The sequence below is a fragment of the Gymnogyps californianus genome, chromosome 3 (genome assembly GCF_018139145.2).
Source record: "Gymnogyps californianus isolate 813 chromosome 3, ASM1813914v2, whole genome shotgun sequence".
Classification (NCBI taxonomy): domain Eukaryota; kingdom Metazoa; phylum Chordata; class Aves; order Accipitriformes; family Cathartidae; genus Gymnogyps; species Gymnogyps californianus.
In genome coordinates this window covers 51776546-51804094 of record NC_059473.1, presented here as the reverse complement: position 1 = coordinate 51804094, position 27549 = coordinate 51776546, and the positions used below count along the sequence as shown (strand labels likewise).

The 27549-nt window shown below is 36.8% G+C and overlaps 1 protein-coding gene across 1 annotated transcript in view; it reads right to left on the bottom strand.

Moving 5' to 3' along the window:
- The window catches only part of PRKN (parkin RBR E3 ubiquitin protein ligase), a 652406-nt gene that overhangs the window by 517070 nt on the left and 107787 nt on the right, over window positions 1-27549 (bottom strand). The window contains exon 3 of the mRNA XM_050893232.1: window positions 17877-18117. Within this exon, the coding sequence (XP_050749189.1) occupies window positions 17877-18117 (241 nt within the window). The remainder of the gene's footprint in view (window positions 1-17876; window positions 18118-27549) is intronic.

Genomic DNA, 27549 nt, shown 5'->3' with positions numbered 1-27549 from the left:
CATTGCATAGGTAAAAAATGGCCATGAAAAGCTTTTTAAAATAATTATATTAACTGAACAACATTAAAATATTGAAGTCATACATGTGAAGAGATACTGCCAGGAAAAACAGAGGGCAGAAAATGTCATGGATATGGATCTATGAAACATTTTGGGACAGTAGCAGCAGCAGGAGTACAATAAACATAGGAAGTTGCTAGTCAAAAGAAGCTCCTTCCATAACACAGAAAAAGAATCAGGCAGCAGCACTGTGATTTGCTGATTTTGAACAAGATGACAGAGTAACAGGCATACTATCAAAGAGATATTTTGCATAAGCAGAGAAGCTGAGTGTTAGAGATGAGAGCCAGAGACTCGATCAAAGAGGTATAAAAATAGCAGAGGAAATTAACAATGAAGAAATCACGTTTTAACTCTGAAAAAAAGGCATACAATAAAGGAAGAATGATGAGGGAAAGGAATATTCTCCCTGACAGGATATATAAAGCTAAACTGCTGTATAACATCAGAGATGAGGTACGAAAGACAAGGGCTGGACCAGAAGAATGCAGAACAGAGAACAGACAGAAGTATTGGCAATTTTCAATAAGGATGCCAAAATGTATTGATTAAAAAGTGTAAGAAAATGTTTGTCATTTCATAAGGGCTGTTTTATACTAGATGACAGTAGTGTGAGGGTTTGACCAGAGAGATCATGATAAATAATATGTTACAAATTTACCTGTCTTTGATGAGCTAAAAATTGAATCAAAGAGCTTGAGCTCTTTGAGCAAGAAATGCTTTCATCTTAATCATCCATCTCATTCATAAGTGTATATATATTTAGTAAGAATGACGGTACACCTTATTTGCAGATAAATGGTGAAAAGCAAAGAAGTATGTCACTCTATATAGGGACTATATGGACAGCTGCACTGCCAAGGAGCTCCAAGTTTGAATGCAATCCTCTTACTTTCACAAAATAGAAATTAAATTTTTACCACAAGGTAAATAAGGTAAAGTGAGATTATACATAGCATCAAGCCATAGAACGTTTCAGTATAATTAAAGAACTTTATTTGGGAGTGGCCCTACTGAAAGTTCATGTTAGCAATAAGATACTTCAACATAAATATTGTAATAAAGATAATGGAAATTAACTTCAACGCAAGTTACTTCTCACCAACACCCTTCCACTTTAAAAAATTGGCATCTATAAAGCACTTTTGCTAGCTGTAAAAATTGTAGTGACAGAGACTAGACAGATGTCTGAGATTTGAAAATCTCAAAATAATCGAAACTCCCAATCTCTACATTTAGCAAGAATCTGAATTTGCCAAACCATATTATTTGCAAAGAATAGATGTTTTTCAGGGATAAAAAAATATATGATGTATATATGGAATTTATGAATGCACACTCACAACTGCTAGCAAAATTTCTTGGTTGTATTTAGAGAGTGATAATGTCATAAAACAGATCAAATGGACATTTCTATAAATTGAAATAAGTGAAATTTATGTTTAAAGGTTATATTACAAGCTAGAATTTAGATGAACTTCTGTTTTCCCTCTTCACCAACCTCTTGCATCAGAGACTAAGTGACAACCATCAGAAAAAGTGGGCAACAGATGTATGTACAATTGATTAGTGGATTAAAAACACTGTGGTTATACACACACAGACACACACAAGCATTTACACTCATATAAACTTAAGTGTTTAAAATTTAACACAAAGCTTTTTAAAATATTAAATAAACATATATCAAGTGACATTTATCAACTATTGGAAAAGGAAAATCATTGTATAAATTATACATTACAAATCCCATTATTCAAAACTTGAAAACAAAGCTATAAAAAGGAACTGGAATGCAACCTGAATTAAAAAAAAATTAGTTCCACCAACGTTGTATCTATTCTTTAAAATCGTCTTACAGTTACTTTCACATGTGTGTACGCTTTTAAAAGACTTTCAGCTTCAAATACTATGCAGATTTTCAGAGATTTTAATTTTAAAAAATGATCCTATAACCTATAATATGTTTATAAATCAGTAAAAATATCATAATGTAGGGCAGCAGAACCTAATACAGACCTCAGAAAACACTCTAATCAGCACTTAGAAAAAGAAACTCACAGTTACTGACAGGCCACAATCCAGGAGAGAAGAATGACAAATATTTGGAAACCACATTATGGAAGGTGCTATAAGCTTTTAATAAAATGGGACTGATAGTATAAACTAGTCAGTTAACTGCTGATCAAAAAAAAGGGCACAAATATCTTTGGAAAAGTATTTGAGATATACCTTGTATAAATATTAATGACAGATACAGCTTACTATGAGATGATCCTAAGTAACACTCTAGAAGCTATGAATGGGATTGCAAGATGTTTACTCTAAAATTTGGGGGCAAAGCCCAGCAGGAATTGAGTTTATAACCAAACAGCTAATCCATTCCCCTACCACAATGTCCATTTTTTTCAGTCCTAATATTGAGGGACAAACTGAATAACTGGTTTGTCAAGGCTTTCATGTTTTGTTGACCAAAAGAGAGTCCCTAGCCTGAATAACTGAACACAGAAGAATCAGCGCTATTTCATCATAAACTAAAAGAAACTAAGAGAGTTTAACAAAACTTGTCTCTTTGCATATCATCCCTGTTTGGAAGCCACACTAATCCTCTCTACATCCTTCCAGCTTTAGTGTATGTGCTGCAGGTTCAGTATGGTTTCAGGTACTGGTTTCAAGGATCTCCACCAGTGATACAGGGACATACACAGAAATGACATTATCAGTTACACAGATGATATTATAAGTCTGTGCACACAACACTGACCATCTTCAGAAGTTCTGGAGATAACTGACAAATCCACAGTACCAAAATGTTATCATAATATTTCTGTTTGTAACTGGTGCTGTACTTGAGGCAAGAGAGCTCTCCAAGTCAAAGCTATTCTTTTTTAGTTATACTGTATATAATCATTATGTATGGTTATATGTACCATTTAAATAAAGAAAAATATGACAAGTAACTGCTTATCTTACTCACAACTACAGCTAACCCTGCATGTTCTTTTCTTTTCCTTAACAAGCACTATATCATTATTCTAGCAGAAAAATAAATGACTAGTGAAAACAGGACTGTCCATTAATGTACTAAATAACTTGCCAGTGCTTTTATTCTAAGAAATAATTCAGCGTGTTACAAAATGTTGCACAATAACAGTGTACCACAGAAGCTGCCTTTTCGATTGATCTGTGGCATTCCTTTTCATTCTCAATGCCCTGCATGTCAGGCTCTTCATTCTGAAGCTCCCACTAAACTAGAATTTTAAAGATGATTTACTTCTCTTAGAAATAATAGGGAGCAGGAAAACAGCTTGGGAAGATGTATCTATAACTCAGTTGATACGACATTTTTCACTACAGAGAGAAAATACCAGTACCAATACTTCAAAATTGAACTATTTAGTTTCCAAAACTCACTATTTAATGACATGAGTAACTTATTATTTCATTAAAAGTAGTATTTTGAGGAAGATCCTTAGCTGCTTTTAAAGAAGTGACAAAATTTATATTAGTTGACAATCTCTTTCTTAAAGACTTGTCCAGAAAAACGGAAATCATTGTGTAAAAATGGCACTTTACCATGCTGTATTGCCGCAACATAATGGTATGGTCATTGCATTACTTTCATATAATGCAATACCAGGACTATGTTGTGAAGAGTAGGAATGGATTTTAAGAAAAAAGTCAACTTAGAATTTCACATACTGTGTTCATATATGCTCTAAACTGAAATGCTGGATATGTGGCAACACCCTGTGGCTTTTAGAATACAGTTTTGAAAATATAACCTAAGTCAAGAGGTTTCTTTACCTCTTTAAACCATTCAGCAAAAGGATTTGGGAGGAAGGGATGCAGGTCTTCCAGGCTATTAAAACCAGCCCTAGATATTTAAGCAATGGGCAGTAAACAGCAGCTATTTAAAGTAACATGTACTAGAGTGTTCAATTTTTACACATGCAGAGAGCTGATTTCCTCCTGTGGAGGAAGGAATACACAAAACAAAGTATTTCAAGAAAAGGAGGAAAGACAGACAGATAAAGAGAGAGACAGAGTGCACTTGTAATTGAGCCCTAAGACCTTGAACCTCAAAGCTCCTCCAGCCCTGCATTAACTAATAGAATTCCCCACCCACAGGTTAGCTGAGAGGCAGCAAGATTCATTGCATTAAAGTTAAATGCACAGAAAATGGAATCATAGTAATCCTCACTGACACGTTTACATGTACAGCCAGTCTGCTGAGCATCTCCATCTGTTATTTGATAAGAAGCATGGAAATAATATTCTCAGCCTTTAAAACAGTGATATAGACTAGTCCTACCCTTGCAACTATTACAGTTGCCTCAACACACCTGAAAATTCCCCACAGTAAGGGGATGGTACCTACCATCTAGTGAGCTCCCTTGCTTTGCCAAGACACATGATTCTACGTATGAGAGCTTTGAGCTTCAGCTCATAACCATTCCACACTGCACTTTGGGCAGACCCTTCAGAGGGCCTCCAGCCAGAAAACCTGTTGGCTTGATCATCTTCATAAACAACAGGAAAACACACTTCATTATCGAGAAGGAATACAATGACTTCTCTATCAATCAGAAGGAATTAAGCTAATGTTTAAATACTTAAAATAACTCAAGATGAAGTTTCTAAGACTATAACCAGGTATCTCACTATAACTCCTTCGTTACCCCTTTTTCCCTTAATGCAAACCTATGATCAAGTGAGAGTGCAGTAATATGTAGGCCCTGTGGGACTTCTCAGTAAGAGATATTATCGACATACCATATGGTTCATTTATCAATATGTTCTCTGATTCATCAATTATTAGATATTTTTGATACTATATGTACAGTACCTTTAAATGTGATATTAGTATTAAATGTTCATTGCATTTTAGAGACTAAAATGCATAGCAAGTCTCTTCTCAAGAAGACTAATTTAAAGCGAGTTCTACTATCATTCTTTAACCTGTCAGTTTAGGAAACCACCCCCTGCCCCATGTTAGCATTCCTACCGCGTGAACTGTTGAGACTGCACTCCTTGCCCCACTATGTACAGAGCAGAGCTTTAGCAACTGGTTGTTACCTTACTCCCGATTAGTGTGGTGCTGAACTAGCAGCTGCCAGCTTAAGTCTCAGTTGTTCCTGTAGTGCCACACCAATCAATTAAGCCAATCGATTTTGGAGAATGGTTTTGTTGAAGTTAAACAGAAACGCTTAAAGACTATTTTGTACATTCAACTTGAGATGCAGTTCATACCTCTTAATCTCTACAAAAGCCTGTTCCCTTTCTCCCATCTCACAGGAACTTAAGAAAGCATTTTTTTTTCTTTCCATACAATCCTTTTGACAGTTTCACAAATGTATGTGCTGGGGGAATCTCCTTTCTAGTGTTGAATTCCCAAGTCATACTATAAGTTAGAAGACATTCCTGTAGCCTCTAAAGAGACAAGATTTCATCTACACGCCTCCCCACTTCCTTCATCAGTAACCATATGATTTCTAGCTGATTCTCATGTGTTATTCAATGAAGGATCACAATACTCTAGGAAACAATCAAGATATATCTACATCTCCAGTACTTAACTCAGATTCCTGATCTACTACGTATCTGTGCAGGAAGTAATCAACCCTGTAGTTCTGCCATATTTATAGTATATTTATAAGCCATTCAGCCAGAGAAAGAGATTTCAGTACCTGGACTCTGGGGGACTACAGGAGAATAGGGATAGTAAAACGAAATACGGAAGAGATCAAGGAGAAATAGCAGAATGAAAGCTATTGTTACAGATGGCAATATTTAATGAAGATGTTTTATTTATTTACATATTGCTGGTCAGACACAGATCTTTGTGCCTGGACGGCAGAAATAAAATGTATTTATTCACATCTATGCTGCTAGATTTAGTGTACCTGAAAAATCTCTATTACAGATTAGGAGAGAGAATGTGGTGGACAGGCAGCACTTCTGTTTGAAACAAACAGAATTTTTTGCATCTCCATCCTAAATATTTCACAATGGTTAAAGTTATAAAGAAGATATTGCTCAAGATGAGTCAAATATTAGCTCAGCTATGGCCATTGTTACGTTCCTAGCAAGTTAAAAATCACTGTGGACAATGTTATGGGGTTTAGAAACCAGGATAAGAAGATCTATAGTTATTCACCACAGATTAGGTAACAACAGGTATAAAAGTACAATATTCATAATCATTAATCTGCATCAAATCTTGAATTTAGATCTTGACCTTTGTCAGCTGAAGACAGTGGAGCTTTTACTATTTATTTCATTATTATTAGCATCAGCACAACATTCTTTTCAAGAGAACTAAAATCTGCTTGGGGAAAGTCCCTGATAATGTAAACCAGGGTCTTCATCTGGCCATATCTACAGTTCAGACTTAATTTAAAACACTATTGATGTTTGATTCAGCTACTTCAAAAATAATTTGTGGAGGCTGAGAAGAGTTGCAGTAGATAAAAACTCAGTTGCCAAGTGATACAGCTTTAAACCAGAAACTAACCGATTGTTGCCAGCTAGAGTTTTCTTCCAGTAATATATACTGAGTGTTTATTGTGTGACAAAGCTAAGGAGAAAATTGTGGTGAACAAAAGGAGGGATTAGGGCTCCAGGTACTTTGGTTGCTCAAGTGAACTTTTGATCTTTGTTACAACTTTGGTTAAACCATCTTCATAGCAAATATGCAATAAAATAATATGTCAGCCAGCACTGGAAACGAGGATACCAGGGTTTATCATAAAATCCTTGACAAGTTGTGCAGTGTTGCATGAAGCTGAACATCAGTGTGCACAGTACATGGTGAACAGGCTCAACCTGGAGCATGATATCCTGCTGTTCCTCCTCCCCTGCACCTCAAGTCCCCGTTCCCATATCCATATGTTTCTTTCTTTTTCTCTATCCCTGTCTTTTGACAGGTAAATGTCAAGACCCACAGAACTGACTGGTGCACCAGTAGGGCATCATGGAAGCTTGGAAAGAGAGTGCTGGTGCTCAGCAAACGTGCTGGCTTTCACGGTCCCTTGGGACACTTTGCTCTGGGATGCAGCTGTCACCTTTGATTTTTCAATCTTTGTTTTGCTGAGTGGGAGGGTAGTTAAAATATATGAACATTTATATATATTAAAAATATATAAATATATATATACCAGATGGGCTTGCATTTTAAGTGGAAATTTAGTTACAGATATTCTACTCCAGAAATGCAGAAATCATTGCAGGCAATAGACTGTCAAAACTAAATCTGAAGCATTCATCTGCAAATGCCAGTTATGGCAGCAGTTGGATATAACTGCTAAATTAGAATCTGACATGTTCTCAAGGTCAAAGACCTAAGACTGAATACCCACATAGATGCCAACAGTACAGATAAGCTTGTAAGATACAGTTTCAGGTGTATCAGTGAATACAAAGATTCATGGCTTTTTGAACTGGCATTCAAAAATGCTAGTTTTGAATCTTAAGGTTAACCATTAAATAGGGACTTCCAGACCCTGGATACCTCACTAAGGAAACTATGATTCTGACATAGCATTTGTACAAAAAATGGTGCCACAGCACATATAATCCAGCTCAGAAATACTCCAGAGAGTTTCACTTGCAGGCCACTGTATCATTCTGTCTCATAAGTGAAAGGCAGATCAAGGAAGACATTTTCTTCATTTATTTTCCTTTCAGTTTGGTAATTTGGTCACAAATGCTGTAAACCTACCTAAGTTCAGCTTTCTGCCCAGTGCCAATAGATCCCACATAATATCAACATTCCAGAAGCTTGTAGCAAATATTTAATTATTATAAAGGACAATGGTTGTTTGCACAGCATGGATGTTCATTCTGTTCCAACTGGATAAAATCTTAGTTGCTGGGCATAATGTAGGCAGTGTTGTCTCACAAAGAATGTGTAAGGATGAGCAAGGTTTAAGCAAAAGGTTCAATGTACCTCAGAGCAGGGGGAAAAAACCCTACGCTGAAGGATTTCTGGAAATCCACATAAAGCTGATATAGAATCTCAGTTCCTATGGTTAGATATTCTCTAAAAGAAAGAAAGAAACAAATAAAAAGACAAAAAAACAGAAGCACAAAAGATGAACAAAATAACTGAAATCCTTGCTGGCAGTCTCTGAAGAGAAGCCTGAATGGACGTGAAGGCCATTACCTTGGCATCTCTAACAACAGTCACCCAGGTAGCAGCGGAAATGTGAAACCTTCACTGAAACAAAGCTGAAGGCAAAATTCTAAAGACTTTTGGCACAGCAATGCAAGAGCATGCACTGACTTTAATTCTGCTTTTCTGTGAATATGAATTAGATCTTTTGAATTGACTGTCCATTTTCCTACCACAACCATTCTTTTCTTCAAACAAAACCCACGAGAGAATGTCTCCCCCTGCCAAATGCAATGATCTTTTTCTTTCACAGAAGTTCAAATTTAGTCCCATTGAAGCTATTTGTCTTTATAAAGAGAGAGCTGGATGTGTTTTGTATGGCTATTTTTTATCCTCTAGTATCAACTGAATTTATTAAACTATCTGTTCCATGTAATTACTTTCTGTAGATCAAGCCTTTCTAACAGGTCTGTTCTCCCAAAGTCCTTGCTGTGTGCACAGAACTCCCAATGACATTAATGAATCTGGAGCATGTGATTTGAGAGAAGACTACATCTCATGTCATTTCAAGTGGTAAGAGTTCATAAGAGAGACCATGGAGTACAAGCACTAAGCTGCACGGTAGCGGCAACTACTGTTTTTTAATGAACTTCAAACAATGCATTCTTCTTATTTGTGCCTCATAATTGGACTCTTCCTGCTAAAAAAGAATCACTCTACATCTCTATTGTTGTGTTTTTACACATAAGAGGTGTTTCCTAAGTGTTACTTTCCTATTTTTCCCGGTGGCATCAGTAATTAATTCATGCCAACAATTATTTTGGAAAACATAACATGTATAGTTTTGTTTAATCAACACAGAACATTTTCCACCTACAAATGCCACCTCCAGCTGGTGGCATAAAGATGCGAGTGATGCATTTGCAGAAGAAAGTCCATCCATGCCGTCACCCATAAACAATCAAAATACATTCCAAGGACACAACAGTGTCCCCACCCCTTGACACAGGGGAGTTAGCAAATGTTACTGGCTTCAACTAACATGAAAGGGCCTTTAAAAACAGTAATTACACACATTCATGAGAGATAATTATGTCATGTAAAGATGAGCATTCCCAGAAGTGCTTTTGGCTCTATTAGAAAAGAACATTTCTCCTCTCAAATGAATTTCACAGACATGCAAGGTGTGGGAAAATGGCACCATTCTCATCAGTGTTAAAAGCATATGATACGAATGAGGTCTCCAGCACGACACTGACTGCAATAAATTATCAAGTGTGTGTTCTGTTTTCTGAAATGGGCTCAATTTATCATTTTATTGAAAAGGTTCCATTATGCTAATGTCTTATAAAATCACTTTTTGCTGTTGCTGGAAGGTGAAGAGGGGATATCAATTTTTATATATAGAACTTGGAAGTATTGCAGCAGTGAGTTGTCAAGGGTTAATAACCCTAACAGAAGATACAATATACGTAAGAGCAAACTTCCAAGGACTTTGTAATGACAAATTTTCATAACCCTACTGGAAGCAGAATAACCAGAATATTTTTCTTAAGCTTAATTATTTCAAAATAAATTTTGACAGAATTAGCAATAGTTACTTGCTGGGCTGAAAACTCTTCCTCTGTTCTCCAATTAACCCTTGACTTGACACTGGAGACTGTTTAGGAAGTGCTATTTCAATGAAGGTCAGATTAGACAATGCCATTATCGTTCTTGTCAACTTACCCAGATAGCAGACATGAAGGATAATCAGACAGAGGTGATCACTTGCAAAAAGGAATACTCCTTCTCTAAATATAACATTATATAATAAGAATGTTTTCTTTCTTTTGAAGTATTGGATACGAAACAGGTAAGTACTAAAACAGGAAGAGAACTAGATTTAGATAGACAATTGGCTTGATCTTGTATAATAGCTCTTTTGTGGCTGAGATGTGACTTGTATCCAGAAAAACTCTTCTACGCTGTGCATCAAAAAATATTGTTTCAGAAACATTACCGTATTATGAATAACTTTTAATGGGAAGCATTGAATTACGGACATGCCTTCCCTTACCTTTAAACATACTCATACAGCATAATCCAAGAAGCTACAGCAACTAATCAAGAGGGATAATTTAACATATACTGACCTGAACAGGCTGCCCAGGGAAATGGTCGAGTCACCATCCCTGGAGGTATTTAAAAGACTTGTAGATGTGGCACTTAGGGACATGGTTTAGTGGTGGACTTGAACGTGTTAGGTTAATGGTTGGGCTCGATGATCTTAAGGGTCTTTTCCAACCTAAACTATTCTATGATTCTATGATTCTATAATTGCAATACATTTTAGCAGTTGAAAACAAGTAAGTGGAGCTAGAGCACTGTGACCATTATCTCAATGGATCATCAATAAATACCCTTCTGGATCTCAGAGCTTCAAACATGGATCACAGTTTGAGAACTTCTGCCATACAACATTTACCAAACAGCCTGGAAACTCTTAAAACTTTAAAGAAGTTCTCTTTCAACACATAGGAAATATTTAGCAGGATTGATTTAAAATTAAATGTAATGTCACTGTACCACATAAAAATGTTATTGTCATACTCTTCTCTTAGTACACACCTGGATTTTCAGACCTCAGATGCACATACTTAAAATACAGTTACTTCTGAAAAACATATTGTAACTCTGTGATGACCTAGTCGGGCATGATGTGTAAGCATTTTGCATGAAGTATGTGAGCAATGTGGCCACCAAAGGGGCAAAGATGTGTGTAGTTGCACACAGAAGGCATCCAAGTGACAAAAGGTTATAAAACAAAACAAAACAAACACGAGGGACTGCAAATGGACAGAACATCTTGCAGGTATGGAATACCCATGAAGGGTAGCTGGCAAAACCAAAACCAATGGCAGCAGTAAGGAGCACAGAGGAGATTCCCTTTCAGGACAGGGGCAAGTAGTATAAAAATATCAAACAAGAAAAGGAAAGACGGAGAGGAAGGAAGACAAGTCTGCTTTTGTTCCAGTTACTCTTGTGAAAGAGCTCTCAGGCCTGATCAACTTGATTTCTGTGCCTACAATGCATCAGTGCAACATACATGGCATCAGCTCTGCGGTATTGTACACTCACATCAAATTTAGGATAAAAGGTCTAACAGTTAAAATCTAACAGTTTTGTGTACGTAATGAACGCATAGTGATAATGATTAACAATGTGTAGGAACTAACCATTAGCACAAAGACAGTTGTTAATGCAGGAATTTTGTAAAGTTTTGTTTTAAAGTTTAAAACAGAATTGTACATACAGTAAATTTACACAGTGTGTAATGAAGAAAAATGCAGCCACGCTTCCCAGAAAGTATTTGCCAAAATCAGGACTAGTATATTATTGCTGAGTTGGTACTTTATTCTGCTTTTCTAAAAAAGTAAATTAGCACCTTCCCTTTTCTGGATGTAGATTGATCCTCAACTTGATATTGCATTTCGTATTTAAAAGTTTGTAAAATAATGCATTATAAAAAATCTGAATTAAAGGTAGACTAAATCACAATGTGCTGCATAATGCATTTTCATTTACATTAAAAGTGGTTTAATCCTACACAAAAGTAAACTGTCAGTGTGCCAAATCCGAAAATACCGTGGTAACCTAACTAGTTACTTGAATGTGTCTACTGAAACAATACATTGGTTGCATATTAAGTAATTTATTACTTTTTCTTGTACAGCAATATGAATCTTATTCAAACGAATGTCTGGCAAAAAGAACTACCATAAGAACCATGTAACCACCATTAAACGGTGAATTAATATTTCAAGAAATTTAAGAAAGGTCAGTGTAAATACTCTGATCATTTGTTTTTAGAACAAAATTTTGGTAACTCTGGGAAAAAGGACCTCATTACTAAATGCAAATTGCACAGAATACTGATTTCCCCTCCTCAAACTACTGATTTACAATACCGTGGACCTAAAGTACATTTAATTAATTAATTTATGTTATAATTAATCCACAAATGATTTGTACAGTTGCCAAGGGAAAAAAATCTTTATACTGATTAATTTCCCATGTAAAAATGCAGCTAAATGACAGAAGAGAAATTTTAAAAATCCTTTTTCTCTTTTCTAAGGGAATAGTAAATTCTTCGATATTTGGTTTTGTGACACAGCAAAGCAAAATTAGGTCATGGGAAAATAACTTCATTGTTGTCTTAGTGTTGCCTGGTGCAGTTGCTGAACACTTACAGAGCTTCATGTCTCAGAGTATCAATAGAGATGTTCTTGCAGCACTGGAGCCCATTTTGGATGGATCAGTGCTCACGTTTCGATGGCATTCTCAAAAAGGGGTAAGAAAAAGCTGCAGCTGTACTCAGCTTGGTACTGGGTAGGGGTACTCAGCCTAACACCACGTTAAAATGGGGAGGCAGAGATTTACACCATACCATTGTTCGATCTGGAACTAATTTGACATTATAAGTTTTATAAAACTGTGAAGTAATTTGAAAATACTTCAGGATCTTAGACTAGTCTTTTACTTGAAACAAACCTGACACAAAAATTCTTATCCTGTTAGGCTTTTTGGTTTAAAAAATCATAATAAAATGTAATATCAATTGCAGAGCACAGGAATTTTAAAACACAAACAGAATACTATTCAAAAAGTAGTTGTACAGTGTCAGCAATATCCCCAGTTAAATTGATTTGTTTTTTTTTAATTCATCAGAGCTTCTCTCTGAAGTATGCACAGTTCTGACTACACGAACTCTAAATTGTGGCTTTCCCTTCTAAAACTTTTTGCCTGTGTCTTTCATATATCAGACTCTTACATAGACTGGGAACCAGCTCATCACTTTATGCTTTTAAGCACTGACACTACTGAGGTTTTGGTAATGACAGTTTAGCTGCCCTAACTCTTAGTTGTGTGATTTGTAAGAACAGGAGGTTTTAACATATATTAAGTTTTGGTAAAGCATTTCCTAACTAGGTGGAAAAGAATCAATCCCTCTTTTTGCTGGAATTTACAGCTTGGCACACCTAAGTCAATATATACCAGTACCTGATTTACTTTTCTGTGAAAAGAGGAACATGGAAAGATAAGGAGACAGAGGTGACTTGCATGCAAGCATTTTTAAAAGGCTAGCTAAGGAATACCAGGATATTCTAGGGAACTGACCAGATGAGCGCTATTTAAAAGTTGTAAAGAAAAAGACCTAAGTAATGATGACCACATCTAATCGATTCAGACAAATAATAAATGAGCTGATAAGGGACTAAACTGGGAATTAAATAGGTGTGCTGGTTTTGGCTGGGATAGAGTTAATTTTCTTCAGAGCAGCTACTATGGGGCTATGTTTTGGATTTGTGCTGAAAACAGTGTTGATAACACAGGGATGTTTTAGTTATTGCTGAGCAGTGCTCACACAGAGTCAAGGCCTTTGCTGCTTCTCACACCACCCCACCAGCGAGGAGGCTGGGGGTGCACAAGGAGCTGGGAGGGGACACAGCCAGGACAGCTGACCCCAACTGACCAAAGGGATATTCCATACCATATGACGTCATGCTCAGCATGTAAAGCAGGGAGAAGAAGAAGGAAGGGGGGGACGTTCGGAGTGATGGTGTTTGTCTTCCAAAGTAACCATTACGCGTGATGGAGCCCTGCTTTCCTGGAGATGGCTGAACACCTGCCTGCTGATGGGGAGTGGTGAATGAATTCCTTGTTTTGCTTTGCTTGCGTGCGCAGCTTTTGCTTTACTTATTAAACTGTCTTTATCTCAACCCACGAGTTTTCTCACTTTTATTCTTCCGATTCTCTCCCCCATCCCGACGCAGGGAGAGTGAGTGAGCAGCTGTGTGGTGCTTAGTTGCCAGCTGGGGTTAAACCATGACAATAGGTAATAACATTAATATCAGCTTACAGAAAACAGATGCTGTCAAACTAACTTTTTTTTTTTTTTTGAGATTACAAATTTGCTTGACATGGGTACCTGATAAATACGTTTAGAGAGGGAAGAAATGTGATTCTATAGTCTGACCTCCTGCCTAGCACAGTCCATACTACTAGGCTGAAGTCCAATCTTTGTTGCTGGACTTATGTTTCAGAAAAATGTCCTATATTTATTTTTAAATGGCCAAATATGGAGAATTCTTATAAGCCAGGATAACTTGTGTCAGTGGTTGATTTCCTGGCAAATTAAAATCTATGTGTGGTATTTATATTTGCTGGCTTTCAGTTTCTAGACAATGAAAGCTTAAATCCAAAATAGCTTGTAAGATCTAAGACTCCTCTGTTATCAGTTTTCCACTCCCACGGATGCCACTAGATTATACCAACATATATAAGCCAATCATGACCTGCACTTTTGTAGGATTCTTGTGACTCTTCTCCTGAACCTTCTAACAGTTTTTTCAGCAGCTTTCTTGAAGTTTAGACACCAAAATGCTGTGTTATATTCCAGTTTTAGTTAAGCAAATGTCAAAAGCAGAGGAAAAACGTACTTTCTACTCCACTCTGTTTTCTGTTTATACTTGCAAAGATCATATTAGCTTTCTTGGACCTAGCATCATGATGCATTCTCATATTCAGCTGATGAGCCATATGAACCCTTATGTTTTGCAGATTCACTGTTTCTCAGGCCAAAATCCCTTCACCCTATATATGTATTTACTGATATGCAACCATTATGGAACATAGTTCATTTGCTTACATCTTGTTTATCAAAGCACTTTGTCCCAGATATTGGACAGATTGTAAATTAGGTGGGGATGAGGTAGGATGAAAGTCCTGTGCTGAGATTTTTTCACATGTTCATTAGAAATCATGAAAGGTATTATTTAGCAGACAGAAAAAGGCATTTCTATTACCTTTGCCTGCAAAGAGAGGAAACCTGGAAATCTTTGATGTAGACATTATTTAGATCCATTTTCATATTTTTTTCAGCCTGTTAATGACTTTCAAACTTCTGAATTTCTGATGGACAAACATGAATTGTACATTAAAAACACAATGTAAGTAAGATGGCTCTCCAGACCAGTCAAGAGTTGCTTTCATTACTCACTACTAAAGTGGGGGTGAGCTGGGAGGAGCCGGTCCTGTTATGCTCTTCTGCAAGGAGCAAATAATGCCCCTTAGTGGAGACAGGATGCCAGGCTGTAAGAGTTTTTGTCTGGTGAAGTGCAGCAGTTTATATTACTTAAGTACATTACTTCTATAATAGCAATACAATATAAGAAGAGTTGTCTCTTTCCTGGATAGTCTGGTAAAATTCTACAGTTTGACCTCCAAGCATTCAAGTCAATACTTCAAAACTACTACTTTTGCAGTCAAATGCTGCAAAAGCTTCTGGGAGAAGCTTTTGTGATGCAAAAGTTACCACAAATCTTTTTCCTCAGAATTCTAAGGAGGGCAAATAAAACAAAAGCAGGGCAGGGACATAGGGTCAGCATCCTGTGGTAACAAACAGAAATAATTTAGGCTTCAGAAAAAGATGAAGTTTCTTAGTGTTTACTGCTACAATTACGGAATAGCTGTGTAGCATGTTAGACTAAACGATAATCAATTTATGAATCCTCTGCCTCTAAGTTGTAAGTTTAAATTTGTCCTCTACTCATTGCATGTGATTGCTCACACACAGAAAAAAAGATTATACTTGGTTCAACTGTATAGGTTTCTACTGTAGACTGATCACCACAACAACCATCCACCTTCTAAGACAATAGCTTGATAAGTATAATTTCAAGCGGCAGTGGTGGCATATGCAGCTTTCAGCCACTCATTCCCACTACTATTACTCATTTCAGCTGTGCCAAAGAAAATCCTCACCACACAGTAAAGTTGATTGAAAAACTGATCTCTGGATTAATCTTTTTTTTTTCTTTTTTCTTGCTGGATTATTTTTAACCCAGACTACTCCTTAACTCAGTGAATTATGTGACTACAAATTAACCCACCCCAAACCCTAATAACAAAAACATCAAAATCCCCCATATTGAACAAAATTGGTGGGGCAGAACAGACACAATGACAAGTTTTCATAGTGAAGAGTCAAAACAAGCCAAGGAGAAGATAACAGGCTTTTAAAAAGTACTTGTTACTAACGTCCTTCCAGGCAGAACTGTCAGTCTACTGGCTCTTCTTTTTTTTTTTTCTTATGATAAAAAAATCTGTTTAACTTAATTACAGATAAAACTAGTCCACATATATTCTCAATACATTTTTTCCTCAGCTGTCATTCTGCCATGAAAATATTTGCTGCAGTAGAACACACCTATCAGTTTGTACTTGGCTTCGCAGAGTTTGTAGTCTGTGGAAAAACATACCACGTGACAAATTTTAAAAAGCCTTACATATGTATAAACTATTCTGTAAAGTCAAGCACAACTATTAAAGCCCTGTACATATCATGCACAGTAGGGAAAAAATAAATAAGGAGGAGCATTAAAAAGCTCACACCATTGCCTTGCTTTTGACAATAAGCCCAGCCTGAAACCCTGTCCCTAGTTCACCAGATTTAAATCGACATGCGCCCCTCTTATCTCATTATTCATTCAGATTGGGAGATGTGGATCATTAAGCCAGGTACTAATTTGTTCCTAAACTGCACTCATTCATCATTAGTTGGCAGTGAGAGGCTGATCAAGTCCATTGTGGAATACTTCTGTGACCCTCCCACGAATTGTATATTTTCTGCATGAGTTACTTAAGAAATTCTCTAGAAGTTATTTTAACAGTTTTAGTAGCCCTTTTGTTAAGCATGATGATTTCTGTGGTCAGGTTAGTCACAGAGGTATCTCCATCATATTCACAAATTATCTTCTGTACTCAGGACCTATATGTTTGGTATTATCTTCCATATTGTGTATGAAGGGTATGTGTGTACTGTTCTTTTTAAAAAGACATCCCTGATGGACTATTATGACAAATCATGACAGAATCTGGTATTGCACAGAATGATGTCTCTTCACTGGGGACAAACACAGTTGTCAGTAAGAGCTAGACTGTGTGTGAGGAGGGGCTTACTCTGAGAAGATTCATGTAATAGCTAAAAGATTCTTATATTTCCTTCTGACTTGAGCTTCTCTCTCATGAACAATTTTAAATATTACAGCACAACCCATTTGCAGTAACTTAACTTGTGCCTCAGATGATTTTTCATGATGAAGAGAAGATATTCTCAGTAATAATTTGGTGGATGAAGAACTACTAAAATCCATAGTATGAATCATCATCATATTTTGTGCCAGCTATGTTTCTGTAAATAATAAGTCTATTGTATAGAAATATTTTTTACAAAATGTATGGGTATGAAAATATTACAACAGATTGGGAATTAAACATATTTGCAATGCATAAGCTGCCCAACATTCTAGTTAAGGAAACTTCTGTAATGGAAATTTTACAGAGACTATTTTTTACGTTCTCATAGACCTCTGGGGTTTTTGCCAGCTTATAATAATTTGTAAAAATATTAGCATAATACAAGTTAGAGACAGGAACAACACAAGAAATCACTCCATTTATCCACAAAGCAAAATTATTTTGCCAGAAGACACATCAGATGCTTATCATCTCTTAATGTAGTTGTATTTTTTGTTTAATAACTAAAAGAAACCATATGTTGGGTTTTTTTCCCTGTAGTGTAGAACTGCTCACCCTACGAAAGAAACAGACAAATGTTCAGGTCTGTGTATTGAAATGTACCAAATCACCGATTTACCTGATTTTTCAGAGGGAAGAGAAATGCTGTTTTTTGTAGTATCCAGAATAACAGCCAGCCCTGCAGAGAGTGATGGGAGGATGCTGGTACTGAGATCTATGCAAGTTAGACTTTCAGGTTCTCTTTCCAAGGCTTTTAGAATACCTCCAGCACAGTTATCTTCTGTCTCATCCTTGTTCTGACTGTTCTTCTGTGGACTCTGAACAATATGAACGATACTGTGCTGGGCCAGGTCGCAGTTCTGCAACACAAAACCAAAATCCCAATAAATAATTAATTGTGACATAAGGGATAAAATCCCTCTATCTCCAATTTGTTATTTGTTAAATGGTCTCCAAGCCATTTTGTGTAGAATTTCAGTGTGCGGTAATGGAGTTTAAAGCAAAGTGACAAGTGTAAATTGCTGGAATTGGGATTACTTGCATTGGCAAAAGGGTCACAACACTTACAAATTCTAAACATTTAACAAGGAAATGGTGGACCAGAGCCAACAGCTCTAAATAAGTCTGGTTTATTGGCACAAAGGAAAAACTCCAGAGGGAGCACTACTAAATCAAGTGCTAAGAATATTCAATACTTAATATCTATTTGCACGTATAATGCTGATACACACTCTTCATGTAGCAATTTAGGGTCAAATTTGACAATCACAGAGAGTTCATGACAAGCTACTCCAATGTATCTTTGTAAACAGAAACAGGGAAGATGATGCTACCAATGAAGACTGATACTTATTTCTTGTCCCTAATGTAATTTTCAATCTAAATCTGGCTTTAGATGTAGACTCAGTATGAGTTTCCCATTCTTTCAAAAAATGACATTTAACTGTTGACTTCAGAATTAGAGAAAGCTTGTGGAAGATCTCATGACTGCTATAGTCGTTGCTGCTACCAATTTTAGCCCAAGAGGTCTCACCTATACATAAGTACTTCCTCTTTCTCAGTTCTCATCAGAGGATTCTTAGACAGTCTTTCCAGATCTTGTGTCTTAGAAAAAAGCAGGCTGAATAAGGATCTTATGAAAGGTTTATCCATGATAAATCAGGATAGAATTCACATTTTGTTCAGCATTTTCCTAATACGGAATAGGAAAGCAAAATATTACCTCAGAATTAGAAATCACAGAGATTTTAGACGACCTATCATGAATGAAGAGCTTTCAGGAGAGACTTGTATTGATCTTTCCACAGCACACCTTGCAACAAAAGTTGTTCTTTTTTGGGTGATACTTCCTGGAGAGCCACATCTAGCCCTCCAGTGTCATGAATGAACCATGTACAAACATCAGCCTACACACAAAGAAGTTTGAATTTCCCTCAAGAAAATAATTTTTCTAACTCTTCATAGCATCATTAGGTTGGCCATGTCTGCCCTGAAATGTCAAGACAGACTGCTGATTACATCCGGGAGGAACAGAAAGAGAACTCAGAAGCATTTGTCTCAGTATCTACACAATATTTAAAATTTGTAGTTTTATATGCAATTATTACATGCACTTTTAATTGCAAAAGATTCCTTTACAGATATTTTAGTGCTGTTTATACCCTTGTTATTATCCCACTCTCTCTCTTCTATCACTTTTTCTCCTCTGGTTTCTTTTCTGTTTAGTGGTTTTCCTTCATTCTCTTGCCTTATTTCTCAGTACTTCCCCCTCCACCCTTTCTTTCTTATGTATGTAATGCATATCTAAAAGACAAAAATCTGTTTTGTTTTTTTTAAATTGAATTTTTAATAACACACTCTCTCCCTAGTGAAGCAGTAATCAGCCAGCAGAGATTTGTCAGAGCAAGGACGCTGCAGTCTGAATATTCAAACAAAGCAGTTCTTAGATTTCAACTTTAAAACATTATGTTGACATTAAAGGTCTCCTTTTTTTGTACAACTTGTTGCCCATGACGTTTTAACAAGATCCATTTCAACAGCTTAGTAATTTCATTCATTAACACAAAATCCAAAACATGGCTGTCACTCTAAAACTTCTCCAACTAAGAATACTGTATAACATTAAAGTATTTAATAACCTAAGAGAAATTAATAATGAAATTAATAACCTAGGCAAATGAGGAGCTCAGAAGTGATTGGCTCAGTTACAGCTATAATTACAAAGGGAAATAGGTATATATGTAAAAACTCACAACCTTGGAAACCCCTAATCAACTGTCAACCAGTCAAACCATGTTTTAATGAGCATCTCTTCTGGCAGTTATGCTTGCTTAAGCAGACCCTGTCCTGCCTTTCATTTTTTCTCACTATCTACTATCCTTCTCATTTTGTTTCTTTTTAAAGTTTGCATCAGTTCCCTGATTCAGTTCATATCTTAACGGTGTGCCACAGTCACACTGAGGGGATGGTGCAGAAGAGAGAATAAGAGGGATGGCAAGGGCTGCTTAAATCAAATGAAATGCCCCCAGAAAACCACAACCTTTTTCAACCACACTTGCTTGATCTTGACTGCTGTACACACTTAGATGCACGGTTTAAATTGAGTGATCTTTAAAAAGTATAGGTTCCTTTCCAGTTCTTTTTGCAGGTTAGAGAGTATGTGGTTAGCTTAAAAACAAAGGAAGGGCTAAGAAAACAAAGCCCCATCTTATCTACTATTCTCCCTCCAATAATGTCAAGAACCCCATACTTAAAAAAAGATGTAAAATTTGCACTTTGGGCAATTATACATCCATATGACCATAGCAATAGCGTATTACTGGATTTCACTTAAGAAAAGTTTTCATTTTAAAAGGGCAGGTGAACATGTTGTATCTTAGCTTTCTTGCACCTCTTTATCAAAAACAAGAACAAACTTTAGAACATTGAACATCACTACTGATGATGATAACATAGGTCATAGACACAGGAAAGCTTAATTAGCAGATCCCAGGATAACGTTTCAAAGATAGCAGCTAGGAAAAACAAACAGCATCCTTTGATTCGCACACCGAGTATATTTGATATGGAAGTCACTGAGCAGTAATAAACACAGAATCCCAAATCATCAGTTTTGTAATGTTGTTTCTGACTACATGTGAATTGAATTTGGCTCGTGTTTAAAGGAGGAAAGTAATTCTCAACCTTTGCAAGAAAAGTGAGAAGACAGTACAAGAAAAAGAAAAAAAAGGTTTGTGATCATATCTTAATTGTGAAGAGACCTGGATGAGAATATCACCAAGCAGGTCCCAGAATTAGGGTGATTAATGCTTTATAGCAGACTACATTTCGTAGACGGCAGATGGACTAGGTCTGCAGCTTTTTTCTCTGAGAAAAGAGGTAGAATTCAAACTATTTTTGTAAATGTTTAGGTTTTGCCTTAGGTTACTATTGTAACACAAACCTAAGATACAATTGTTTATGTCAATGTCACTTTCATTTTCTTCATGTATTTGTTTTATGCCTAAGGAAACATTTCTTTTGAGAATATCTATTATTAATGATTCTAGAGATACTGTCTTGTCTTATCTGTTGATCCAAATTAATGCCTGTGATCCATATTCCAAAGAGAAATACTGCAAGTGTATATATTGTAGATTATGAAATATTTCCTTGCACTAGAGCAAAGGGAGCTGAGAAGATCTAGAAGTGATGAAACCCGGTATTAACGACTGGTTCTTTACAAAGAATGGTTTTTGGCCAACATGGAAAAATGAATTCATAGCAGATGAAATTAAAACTTTTTTTCATTCAGACCTTTTGCTTTCTTATTTTTTTCTGAATTCTTAAGTTGAATTTCACAACACTGAATTAGCACATCCTGAGTGAATAAAACAATATCCTTTGGTGCTGCCAGCTGTGGGCTAATTAGAAGGTCACTTCGGGAGACCGAGCTAGATTATGAAGAGGGAAAAGATGACTGTGTTTCAGTAACTCTGAAATCCTCTTGTTCTGACAGATTTCTGCTTGATATCTTCTTGACAACACATTTTGATAGTAATATCAATACTGAAAGAAGTGTTCTCCATCTAACAAATACATAGCCCACTAGAGAAGTCATATTGTATCTTCTGAAGTGCAATACACTTCATTTTGAAATGTTTTATTTAAAGAAACACTAGAGCAGAGAATAGTTTGAATTCAAAGCTTTGGATTTGAATGTAAAAAAGCTAATTTCTTGTGGTGTTTTGTCTTGAAAAGGAATTTGAAATATTTTCATTTCGTATTAACCACCAGTTGGGTTTTTTTAGGTGTTTGGGGTTTTTTTTATTGCCTACCAAACTCAAAAAGCAATTCTTCGCACTCCACTACCTAAGATCCAGTACAAACTTTTCCTGTTATCTGGAGAGCCACATCTTTGCACATGAATCCCTGGGGCCTATAGAGTGGCAACAGTAACAGTTTGCCTAATTGCTGCCTATTTGGATTAAGCAGATAATAGACTGCCTGATGCCACTCAGTAATTCACACAAGGTAAAAGCTCAAGAAAAGGTATTTTAAACTTCTAGGAATGATCAACAAGAATCAAAATGTTGGCTTTCCAGTTAGGCTTTTTCTTATCTGTGCTGCATTTCAATATCAGATGGGAAAATAAGGGGAACATTTTTGTCTCATTAATCTGCTGCATGAATGAAATAATAAAAAGCTCTCCAGATGTTTAACATCTTTGTTGGCAACATGGACAGTGGGATTGAGTGCACCCTCAGCAAGTTTGCCGATGACACCAAGCTGTGTGGTGCAGTTGACACACTGGAGGGAAGGGATGCCATTCAGAAGGACTTTGACAGGCTCAAGAAGTGGGCCTGTGTGAAACTCATGAGGTTCAACAAGGCCAAGTGCAAGGTCCTGCACATGGGTCGGGGCAATCCCAAGCACAAATACAGGCTGGGCGATGAGTGGATTGAAAGCAGCCCTGAGCAGAAGGACTTGGGGGTATTAGTGGATGAAAAACTGAATATGAGCCAGCAATGTGTGCTCACAGCCCAGAAAGCCAACCGTATCCTGGGCTGCATCAAAAGAAGTGTGGCTAGCAGGTCGAGGGAAGTGATTCTCCCCCTCTACTCAGCTCTCGTAAGACCCCACCTCGAGTACTGTGTTCAGCTCTGGGGCCCCCAACATAAGAAGGACATGGACCTGTTGGAGCAAGGCCAGAGGAGGGCCATGAAGATGATCAGAGGGCTGGAGCATGTTTCCTATGAGGACAGGCTGAGAGAGTTGGGGTTGTTCAGCCTGGAGAAGAGAAGGCTCCAGAGAGACCTTATAGCAGCCTTCCAGTACCTAAAGGGGGCCTACAAGAAAGCTGGAGAGGGACTTTTTACAAGGCCATGTAGTGATAGGACAAGGAGGAATGGCTTTAAACTGAAAGAGGGTAGATGTAGATTAGATGTAAGGAAGAAGTTCTTCACTGTGAGGGTGGTGAGGCACTGAACGAGGTTGCCCAGAGAGGCTGTGGATGCCCCATCCCTGGCAGTGTTCAATGCCAGGTTGGATGGGGCTTTGAGCAACCTGGTCTAGCGGAAGGTGTCCCTGCCCATGGCAGGGGGGTTGGAACTAGATGATCTTTAAGGTCCCTTCCAACGCAAACCGTTCTATGATTCTATGATTCTATTCTGTGAGTACCTATAGCACAATATACCTCTTCAAACCAATAGAACCTATGTAAAAGTGCAGATGACACACCAACTTTATTGGAAAAATCTTTTTCCATGGATAGTGTAAAGAGACATTAAAGGTGACCTTCTAAACAGGAAAAAAAAGAAAACCATATGAAGTTCCCAGAAGAGAGAAAAATAAGCCCACCAAACCTTACTCTATTATTGCTGTAACCCTCTCACAACCCAAGGACAGAGACCAAGTCTCAAAAGCAGCAGACACAGAAACAAAATCAATTGGAAGAACAACACTACTTTAATTCCCTGATCACAGAACAGTGACTCAAAAAAGCAAGAAGAAGAAAGCAACAACAAAAATCCATCCTTTATTACATAGGGAGCAAAATTTGAAATATTAATGAACTTGAAAGTAGAGATTACCTAAAATAAAAAACACAGATATAGTATTAACATTCTGTTGAGCCACGATGGTCTGAGAAATGGGAAGCAAGATTTGCAAGAAGACTTAACATCTTTTATTTAACCAGCTGATACAGAAAGAAAAACCAAATAAGCTTTTGGGCTCAGAGACTCTTCCGCAGGTCATGGTAAGGGGAAATCTGAAGGGAAAATTAACCACTGTTAAAATAATGAAGCAAATCAGCACCCTGATCTGATATCACCATCCATTTGTGTGAATTCTGTCTTGCTGAGTGGCACTGAACTAAATACTGCTCCACATGGGGCAAGGGAAAAAAGCCAGTGCACCACTGGGCCTAAATTACACAGACCACTTAGCAGTTAAATTCCAGCAATCAGAAACTACTTGCTATTTTATGATGCTGTGGAATACATCTATATTTTACTTCAGTTCACCTTTTCAACATTTTCAGAGTTATACATTACTGTACTTGTTTAGTATTCAGAATATTGTGGGTGCTAAGCAACGCCTAGAAATAGAAGGAAAAATAGACATATTATTGAAAGCACCACATATTCAAATAAATGTGATGAAAAGGCAGAAAACCCCTCACTTTTAGCAGAATATTTGTACCCTAATTTTTATAATCTCTTCCTATTCAGTTCTTGCAGTAGTTTAAATATTGACCGTGCCAAAGAAATAGAATAAAAGGAAAGATATAAAAAATGTGCTATGAAAAAGGATTCATTGCTTTCTAAATTAAAAATCTAGTATCATTTTAAGGACTACTATTAGAGTTCCAAAGACAGACTATTGTAGCAAATGAAGGAAGGAGTGCATGGGAGTTTTCAGTTCAGCAGGTAACAGTGAAGCTGAAAGTAAGCAGATGCAAATGAGTGACATAGAATCACTACAATTTTAACACAACCAGCGGCAAACAGCAGTGGATGGGAGGCAGGCCTTTGGCATATTAAGATGCTGGAATATAATAAATTGCCTTGTTGAAACAGGAAATGGAACAGTATATCTTCAAAACACCTTTAAAATAAGGATAGGACATTCTTAATGTGATATGATGGTTAAAACTTCTTTCTGTAATGACAGTTAATGAAGATGGATACAGTAAACAGCAACATAAATTCATTGTTTCCCAGATAAGCCACATTCATTGAGGCTTCATTGTGTTATGTTTTTTTTAATCTCCCTCTCCTCCTCCGCACCCCACTTAAATTTTTATCTGTGTTTTTGTATCCTTTTTATTTTATCCCATTAGCAAGTCCAGGACTAACTGAAGAGTGTCAAGTCTTGAACTATTTATTTATGCAAGACTAACTTTGGAACAAATCTGGAACAAAGTCTGAGAGTTTTGTTACTTACAGAGTCTTTGGGAGGAGATGAAGCTTATATAAAAGTGTGGCACTTAGATGGGAGCCACTGGAGAGATATTTGACCTGTCGGTTTCCTGACCACCTGCACCCATTAGAGGTGGTGAGATCTTATGCCACCTCACTGGGCATTATAAAGATCATAGCTTTGAATTGAAGATAATCAGAAAACTTCACAGTGAAAGTTCCTTTTAAACACAGGTTTACTTGACTGGATCATCTCTTCACTCAGAAAAGTGAGACTCCTCCAGCTCTCACTCTAGTTTTCCGTTGCAAGTCCACTTCTGTGGAGCTTTGCACCCCAAATACCAACATAAGAAATTGATGACAGGATTTTCATGATACTATTGACTGCAATGATCCCAGAAAACCACCAGCCCAAAGCACACCTATTGCTCCAAGACATTCTCCATTCATTGCCCTCCTGGGGAACAGGAATGAAAGGCAAGTTATTAAAAATCAGTGATTCCACTGCAACTCTGTCTGAGTGGCAGGGCATCTCTGCCAATGACTCCTGGACTGTGGGATCTAAGATGGGCAGAAGTGCACAGACTGTTAAAGTGGCCTCATACAGGACATGGAAAGACGATGATTGCTCATTGCTACTATTTTTCATGTTACACAAATAAAATACGCTAGAAACTGCCAAGATCCTCAGAATTTCTCCTCTTGAAAAGACAATCACTGTCCATGATATCTATATAAAGGACAAAAATTTGGAATTACAATATATCTGCTGAACTTTCCTAAAGGTTAGAAACTTCAGAGCCTTACAGGTAAGAAATGAACACAGAATATATTTTTTCAAGTCTTTTCCATCTGGAAAATTAAGAAGTCATTATTAGGTCAAAATTATTTTAGGAGGAATACCTTCAAATTTCTGGATAATAACATAAATTATAATAAAGGTATTAACTGCAGCTACAGTTTCAATAATACACTAGAAAATGTATCTGATTGTTTCTATTAAATTAGTGACTGTGTGGTGTATGATGACAAGCTAACTACAGGAGAGAATAAGCAAAGGATTTCTAAGTGGGTTTAACAGAGTGGTTAATTCAGGTTCGCTACCAGGTGCCTCCTAACTCTGCGTCATACATCAGCTCAGAATGCAGGATAGTGCATTTAGAGGTATTTCAAATTAATAAAAAAACAATTTTATGTGAAACATTTACATGTGACTCACTATATGTGAATTACATGCATAAACCTCTTCCTTATCAAAAGCTATCTCTAAGGCGATCACTGTCTTTCAGTATTTCTCAAATATTAGATTTTTTCCTCAATGGTTTGTGGTGGGGCAGAAAAACTTGCCACAATTCCATTTTTTATATCCTTTAGAGCTTGCAGATCCTGGCTAGGCTGTCCTAGAATATGTCCTAGAGAGCAGGAGTGCAGGGGTGGAAAGGAATAGACTGATTCCCAGTCACATCCTGTCCTGGAAGATACCTCCTGAAAGATGAGATTTTTGCATTCACGTGTTGCTAATGAAAACTTTTTTCTCCATCACAGAAGCCTAAAGTTTGGGCTGATTCATATGTTGGGAAAAATCACTTCTGTGCCATGAAACAAGAGAAGTGAAGGAAAAAAAAAGAAAAAAGACAGATGATGGCTAAATCAGTGTTTGAAATGCGTGCTTTAGGACTGCAACTAAAACCTAAACAAATGTCTCTGAAAGACATTCCCATATAAAAAAGCAAAACCTTCTTCAGACAAATCTAAAAACTGGGGATTTGGTTGAATTAGTGTTCCTAGAATGTTCAATATGTGTTAATTTCAAAATAGACCTTCTGATATTATTCTTTATTACTCTCTCTCTCTTATCTTATTAAAACCTCACCTTCATTGAGGCATAAGGTAATAAGCTGTTTCTTGCCAAGATTTTTTACAATCCCACATTGAATACAATGCATTTGGGACTCATTTTAGGGTCTGATAAAAGTGACTTACACTGATGAAGTGTAATGCCTGCAAATTTATGCTAATTTGACACTCTAAAGACTCTCTGAAACTTTCATCCCTAAACACAACAGCATTACAAAAAACCTTTTCATATAAAAAGACCTAATCTGATGTTATTGTACTCTAAGTACAATATAGGGTTTGTCTCTTACTGTTTGCGAATGGCAGAGCAAAAGGTAAAATAATTATTTTTACATAGACAAATGAAGTTTAGTGGAATCCAGGAAAGGCTCCTGAGTAACAAATCAGTGCCACTCTACAACCTCCCCAAGAGAAACATTCATGTTCTGCGAAGTTGTCACAGTCCTGATTGTGTTTGCCAATTGATAATTCAGGATGAGAGCAAACAGTAAGCATAGGAGTAATATTGGTATATATTGCTATATATTTTCT